This window comes from Triticum dicoccoides, chromosome 6B (assembly GCF_002162155.2).
Source record: "Triticum dicoccoides isolate Atlit2015 ecotype Zavitan chromosome 6B, WEW_v2.0, whole genome shotgun sequence".
Classification (NCBI taxonomy): Eukaryota; Viridiplantae; Streptophyta; class Magnoliopsida; order Poales; family Poaceae; genus Triticum; species Triticum dicoccoides.
Genome location: NC_041391.1, coordinates 660,586,302 through 660,594,354, shown reverse-complemented (window position 1 = coordinate 660,594,354; position 8,053 = coordinate 660,586,302). Strand labels below are relative to the sequence as shown.

Sequence of the window (8,053 nt, the reverse complement as noted above, 5' to 3'; positions counted from 1 at the left end):
ATGTCTTCGGAGTCGTAGTCTAGCATGTCGGTTAGATCGTCGACAGCGGCTACCAAGTGGGTGGTGGGTGGGCTTTGAATTTCTTCGTCGTCCGCATCCCAACCGTCCTGACCGCAGTCCGTCCAGGGCTCTCCTGATAACGAGAGATACTTTAGCGAACTCAAGATGTCACCGAAAGGTGAGTGTTGAAAGATGTTCGTTGTGGTGAACTCCATGATCGGCGCCTAATCGGATTCGATCGGAGGGGGCGCGGGAGGTTCGGAGTCCGGCGAGGAGTCCGGCACCTCGGAGTCACGAGCTTTATGAGGGACAAGGTCAGTGTTCGGCTCTATCGCTGTAGAGGTTGAAGGCCCCGAGGTAGTGTCTAGGCATCCGTTCTCGATCTGCGCAGCCGGCTCCGAATTGAAGATCGGAGCGGTTTCGAGTGCGGCCTCCAGGGTACTGTCCGGCTGCAGAGCTAAATCATGCTCGCCGTGACAGTGCGGCACGCTCGGCTGTGGCTCGAATTCATCGAGGGTCAAGTCCCCGCGGATGTCAGCTGTGAAGTTCAAACTTCCAAATCTGACCTGACAGCCAGGGGCGTAGCTTTCGATCTGCTCCAGATGGCCAAGCGAATTGGCCCGCATTGCAAAGCCGCCGAATACAAAGATCTGTCCGGGGAGGAAGGTCTCACCCTGGACTGCATCGTTGATGATGATTGAAGAGGCCATCGAGCCTATCGGTGACGGCACAGAGGAACTCTCAATGAAAGCACCAATGTCGGTGTCAAAATTGGCGGATTTCGGGTAGGGGGTCCCGAACTGTGCGTCTAGGCGGATGGTAACAGGAGACAAGGGACGCGATGTTTTACCCAGGTTCGGGCCCTCTTGATGGAGGTAAAACCCTACGCCCTGCTTGATTAATATTGATGATGTGTGTTACAAGAGTGGATCTACCACGAGATCAAGGAGGCTAAACCCTAGAAGCTAGCCTATGATATGGTTGTTGTTCATCCTATGGACTACAGCCATCCGGTTTATATAGACATCGGAGAGGGCTAGGGTTACACAAAGTCGATTACAATGGTAGGAGATCTACATATCCGTATCGCCAAGCTTGCCTTCCACGCCAAGGAAAGTCCCATCCGGACACGGGACGAAGTCTTCAATCTTGTATCTTCATAATCTTGGAGTCCGGCCGATCATGATAGTTCGGCTATCCGGACACCCCCTAGTACGGAACTCCCTCAGTGGGCTATCTTTTTTTTGCGGTAAAAAAAACCGTTGCCCCACCTCCTCTATCTCTATCCCCTCTCTCTCCGCCCCTATCTCTCTGCCCCACCCCTCTCTCTCTCTCTCCCGCTCATCTCTCCCTCTCCCTCCCGCGAGAAGCTACGCCGGCCGATTCCGGCGGGATTCGATGACGCCCACCCCACAGCCAAGAGCCTCCCGACCCTGCCTTCCTCGACCCCGCGCCACTGCACCCCCTCGCCTCCTCCCGCCGGTGCGTGCTGCCACCTCATCGGACCCCAGGAGCCCCGCCGCCTCGTGCTGCCGCCTGCGCCGCGTCGCGCGCCGCCACCTCCCCACAAGCTTGTCGCCCCGCCGCGGAAGCCTCGTCGCCGGTCGCCCTGACCTTGAGATTTGCCTCCGCCATGGGAGCCGAGCACCGAGCTCCTCTGCGCCCCGCCCGCCATGGGAGATCTGAGGCCGACCGGGAGGCGGTGATGGGAAGCTGGTGGGCCCCCGGGATCTGTGTGGTGGCGCTGCTCTGGCTCACCGCAGCCGCAACCGGAGATCCCGATCCCGACGAGCTCGAGCGCGCGTGAGTCCCGCTCCTCCGCCTTATTTTTTCCGTGCCTGCTCGCTTGCTCTGTCTGTGGCTCAGTACTGTCGATTGCTAGATGTGCACTTAGGTTTGGTCGCCGTGAGGATCCTCCGGCGGTGCTGGATGTGCCGTGGCGCGGTGGTGCCCCTGGGTGGCGCCTCCGTGCTGCGGTGCCCCTGGTTGGCGCCTTCGTGCCCGTGCTCTCGCTAGCGCCGCTGTTGTGGTGCTCTCTGGCAAGCTCCGACTTGTTGTGGTGGTGTTGGTTGTGATGCTGGTCACACCATAGTGATGGTGTGGCTGCATCCTGCTTCGGCTACAATTCCTCTTGGTGAGCTTGTCCTTGCTCCCCTCCTGATCTCTCTAACGCATAGCTGTAGCATTTGATCTTGTTGGATGTGAGGCTCTATTAGCTGTGGTTAGCTGTTGTAGATGAGCATCAACTTGTATTGGAGCTCTCTGTGATGGATTCTTGCTGTGTCAGGGTTTTGGTCAGTGACCATCTATGTGTATTTGTGAAGTATATATACTCCTGTACTGCTCTGTTTTGTGTATTTGATCCTGGAGTTGTTACTTTGGTCAGTAACTTTACTCATGAACAGATACTCACTTGTTCGTAGTTATTTTACTTCTAATACTGATATGAACAGATACCACTTGGTTTGGCTATTCCTATTTGTCTCTTTCTAATAGCCTATGAACAGATGCTATACTTGGTTTTGGCTGTTACTTTCCTAGTCTTCTACTGATAAGATAGATACTACATCTGATTTGGGCAGTGATGCTGGTCTGAGCCCCCCTCTCTTAGGCTTAATTTACATGTGACTATCCCTGTGCTGTGATGAACTAGCCTTGGCACTTTCAGGCTGTCTAAGCACATAATCCCTCAAGTATACCTTGAGGTCTTCTGTACCTCTCCTTAATGGTTACCTCTTCTAAGCTGCTTGTGGCTGGATGTGTTGGGACTTGGTCTGGTTGGCTGGTTGTGATGTATATCTCTTCCTGGAGCTTTGTTTTTGGCGTTGCACAGTGACTTGTACCTATTGTCACTAGACAAAACTGATTGTGGTGATGAAGTCTAATCTTTGGCTTTAATCACTAGTTTTTAGTTGGCTTAATTCCTGGAGCTAGTACTGATAGTGGTCTTTGTGTTGGCATTTAACTAACTGCTAATTGTGGTGGCTTCTTGATTGGGTCCTTGGCTGGTTCTCTCCTTTGGCTCTTTGGTATCGGTTTACTCTATTTGGCTTTCTAATTAAGATCACTTTGAAAATCAGGATCTTAACTAAGATTATCTTGATCTTAAGTACTGGTTCCTACAGCATTGCATTTCACCAAGTGAAATGCTACATTTCTACTCCTAACACATTCTCTCTTTCTTAGTGTTTTTGTTATGCAGGTTGGAAGAAAAGAAGAAGATCCAGAGAAGATCTTAGTAATAAGATAGTTTTTAGGAAAATATATATTTAGTTTTAGATCATTCCTTGTAATATTTGTTGGATATGTGTTCATGGATATGTGTTGGATATATATGTGTTCATGACTATATATTGATAACATGTGTTGGATATATATGGGTTCATGAGTATTGGTAATATGTGTTGGATATGCTATATTGGTCATATATATATATATATGTGTGTGTGTGTGTGTGTGTGTGTGTGTGTGTGTGTGTGTGTGTGTGTGTGTGTGTGTTTGATTTTCTATGAAAATGAATTGATATAAGAAGAAACAGAATTAATGCCTATTTGGTCTCTTTGCCATCTGCCAGCAGATGGCAAAGACCTGCAGTCTTTGTCGTCTGCCAGCAGATGGCAAAGAGCCATGCCCTTTGCCGTCAGCCGCTGATGGCAAAGGCCCCTTTGCCGTCCGCCACAAAAAGCAGACGGCAAAGTAGCTCTTTACCGTCCCTTTCTTTGCCGTCCACTTTTGCCGTCCATGGTGGACGGCAAAGACCTTTGCCGTCCGCCATTCATGCCTTTGCTGTCCACCTTGGCGGACGGCAAAGTAGCTGATTCCTGTAGTGTAACCTTCAAAAGTATTTCAAACATGAAATTTTGCACATATTTAAATTGCTTCATTGCATAAGTAAACAACAATACTATATTACAACATGATTAAACAGTCCATTACCTACTACTCCCTTTGTTCCAGATTAAGTGACTTGACTTTGCACTAACTTTAATACGATGTTACATAGTTGGGTCACTTATTTTGGGACGGAGGGAGTACTTTAAAACCACATTCATGTTGAACTAGCTAAAGCATCATGATAAACTAAAGAAAAACAAATACTTGATATATAAAAGAGGAGATTTACTCGTCAGCCTCGAAGAAGTCCGACTCAGAGGAGGTTGGGATCACCCTCCCCCTGCCAGAGGGGCCGCCATCATCGTCGTTGGTGGTAGGACGACTCCACGGCATCTCGTCCTCCACCTCCTTGTCACCAGCGAGCTTGTCGAACATGTGCTCGGGCTCGGCTTCGAGGTGGGCAATCTCGCAATCCTCGTACTCGATCACACATACATTCTCCATGGACTCGAGAGACGTGTGGTTATCGAGGACGGTCTACAGGTCCTCAAGGAGCGTGATCATGAAGGCGGCATCGGCACACTCGGTCACACGGTCCTTCTCCTCGGCACGGGAGGTGACCCTAGTGGGCGACGCGATAGCGACCGCAGCGCTGCTAGGGAAGTTGAGATTCGGGCAAGTTCCAATGAAGCGGGGTGTGTTAGTGTTGTAGGAGAGCGTCGCCTCCTCTGTGGTGGTGAAAATGCCAAGCCACAACCATGCCGCCGCATCCGTGTTATGGATCTCGCCGCCAATTTGCCCACGGTCGAAGCCCCACGCCATTGTACTTCGGCGGCGGTGGTGGTTGCGACATGTTCGGCGACATGGGTGCTAGGCGAGGGGGAAGACGTCGATGAAACCAGGGGAGATGGCTCCGGGGTTAAGGCGGTGTTTGGGATGCGTGGACAGAGCTATGGCAGGCGGCGCCTGGTCTTCGAGCGGCGGCGATGGGAGCAAGACATTTGATAGGCTCGATATTGGGGAAGCAATCACTACTAGGAAAATGGCTATAGATGGGATTGACACTAATGGCGCACCAGAAAGATGGTGCGCCATTAGTATATACTAATGGCGCACCACAATCTGATGCGCCATTAGAGTTTAAACAACTAATGGCGCACCATGCTACGGGTGCGCCATTAGTATCAAATTTTTTTTTTAACTAGTGCGCCTGTCCAAACATACTAATGGCGCATCCCGGCAAAGTGCGCCATTAGTAGTTGTAACTACTAATGGCGCACTAGGCAGCAGGTGCGCCATTAGTATAGATTTTTTTTGAACTAGTGCGCCTATCCAAACATACTAATGGCGCATCCTGCCCAAGTGCGCCATTAGTAGTTGTAACTACTAATCGCGCACCAGGCAGTGGGTGCGCCATTAGTATAGGATTTTTTTTGAACTAGTGCGCCTATCTAAACATACTAATGGCGCATCCTGCCCAAGTGCGCCATTAGTAGTTGTAAGTACTAATGGCGCACCATGCAAGAGGTGCGCCATTAGTAAGTGGGCAGCAACAAGATATTTGGGACAGCCTCTCCTACCCACACACTCACTTTCTCCCCACTTCATTCTCTCCACCTCCTCCTTGTCTCGGGTGCCTCCTCTTTTTCACCTCATTTCCACCATAGATTCATTCAAATTAAGTGGTTAAATTACCTTGTTTTAATAGGTAAGTAAGGGGGGAAGCTATATTTAGGTTGTTCTCCTTACAACAATGTGCACATGCACTTTTTACGGCCTAGCTAGATCTATGTATGTTCGTGGTGTTGCATATGTTTGTGGTGTTGCATATGTGTTTGTGTTTGGAGGTGTACCGGTATTTGATATGCGATAGTTGCCAATATTTTGCCGGAATGTTGATTCATTTCCGTTTCGGCGAGAATTTTGGCATTAAGCATTCTTTTTGGTCCTATTTTTAGGGAAGGTCATGCCAAATTTTTGTTTGGTTCTAAAATATCGTTTTGCTCTACCCCGCAGGCGACCATGGTCCGCACGATGACCGAAGGCATCGTGAATAGGTTTTTGAGGTCCGCGAAGGCCGAGATGCTTCAAAAGAACGAGACGGAGATAAGATGTCCGTGTCGAAGATGCAAGCTGAAGAGCCTTATTGCGGACCCGGATTCCGGGCAGGTGCGGGACCACTTGCTGTTGCGTGGTTTCATGGATGGCTATCGGTGGCAAGGTGATGAAGATGACTACGAAGTCGTCCATGCGGGCCGGGCAAGAAATGAGGAAGGGCAGCAAGACAACCACCGCGGCTCGGGCGAGCGAGAAGACGAAGAATCCCCAGGAGATGATCACGACTGTGATGCTGTACACAGTCATCATGTAGAAGATGCAGGACATGATGATGAGGAAGATGCTGGAGCAGGCGACGGGCATGATCATGAAGATGATGATGCCGGCGGAGCAGACGACGCTGGACCATCGATGGGCTGGGTGCAGGACCCTCATATTCAAGAGCTGCTTCTCAAGCAGACGGATAACGCAAGAGCTGCCGCCCGAGAGAAAGCCAAGATGGATCAACTTGAGTTAGACGCGGTTACTCCATTGTATGAAGGATGCAGGCCCGAGGATACCCGCCTGAAAGTAACGCTCATGGCCCTGGAGATGAAGGTAAAACACAAAATGACCGACGCATGCTTCGACGAGAACATGTCATTCTGGCACGAACGTCTTCCCAAGGGGAACAAGTGCCCGACCAGTTTGGAGGAGGCGAAGAAAATCGTGTGTCCTCTGGATTTACCGCACGTGAAATACCATGTGTGCATGAACAATTGCATCATTTATCGGGACGAGCACGCGGAGTCTACAATATGTCCGGTGTGCGGTGTCACTCGATACAAGAAGAGGAAGAAAGCTCCTCGAAAATTGGTGTGGTACTTTCCGATCACTCCTCGTCTGCAGTGGTATTTCGCGGATCCTAAGGTAGCAAAGCTCCTACGTTGGCACGCGGATAGGGAGGAGAAGAAGCGAGAAGATGACGCAAATGATCCGGAGATAGATAAAAAAGACAAGATGCTGAGTCACCCTAAGGATGCGAGCCAGTGGCAAGCATTGAACTTCGAATACCCAGAATTTGGGAACGATCCAAGGAACATCGTGCTGGGCGCGAGCACCGATGGAGTCAATCCGTTTGGCAGCCAGAGAAGCACACATAGCACCTGGCCTGTGTTTGTGTGGATGTACAACCTTCCCCCCTGGTTGTGCATGAAGAGGAAGTACATTCACATGAGTATGCTAATTGAAGGGCCGAAACAACCAGGGAACGACATCAATCTGTATCTAGGGCTGCTGAAAGAGGAGCTTGACACGCTGTGGAAAACGCCAGCCAATACGTGGGACGCCGCAGAGAAAGAATATTTCCCTATGAGAGCCGCACTGCTCACGACGGTGCACGACTATCTCGGTTACGGATATCTTGCGGGGCACGTAGTCCACGGATTTTCTGGATGCGTAAGGTGCATGGATGACACAACGTATCGCCAGCTAGATAGAGATCCCGGGTCTTCGAAAACCGTGTTCATGGGACATCGAAGGTGGCTTCGGGACGATGACCCATGGAGGAAATGCAAGGATCTGTTCGATGGTGAAACCGAACCCCGAAAACGCCCGTGTACGAGGAGCGGCGAGGAAATAGACAAGCTGTTGAAAAATTGGAAAGACTGCCCACTGCCGGGAAAGAAGCAAAAGGCGCCAGAGCCGGGAAAGAAGCGAAAGGCGCCAGAGCCGCTGCTAAAGGTATGGAAAACGAGGTCTGTTTTCTGGGACTTGCCGTACTGGAAGATCCACCGTGTGCCTCACAGCCTTGATGTCATGCATATCACGAAGAACGTGTGCGAGAGTCTGCTTGGTACCCTGCTCAACATGCCAGAGAGGACCAAAGATGGGCCGAAAGCAAGGGCAGACTTGAAATCAATGGGCATCAGGCAGGAGCTTCACGCTATATATGATGATGATGATGATGATGATGATGATGATGATGAGGCGAAGCAGGACACAGAAAGTTGTCGCAAAGGCAAAAAGGCCAAGAAGACCGGAAATGACTACCCTCCCGCGTGCTTCACTCTAAGTCAGGAGGAGATCGAGCAGTTTTTCACCTGCCTCCTAGGAGTAAAACTTCCTTACGGTTACGCGGGGAAGATAAGCAGATACCTAGACCCAGCGAAGCAGAAGTTCA

The 8,053-nt window shown here is 50.5% G+C and overlaps 1 protein-coding gene across 1 annotated transcript in view; it reads right to left on the bottom strand.

Moving 5' to 3' along the window:
- Positions 1-4,704: 4,704 nt before the first annotated feature.
- Positions 4,705-8,053, bottom strand: part of LOC119321409 (60S ribosomal protein L36-3-like) — a 7,761-nt gene continuing 4,412 nt past the window's right edge. Inside the window, exon 4 of the mRNA XM_037595101.1 lies at positions 4,705-4,843. Coding sequence (XP_037450998.1) covers positions 4,705-4,843 — 139 coding nt within the window. The remainder of the gene's footprint in view (positions 4,844-8,053) is intronic.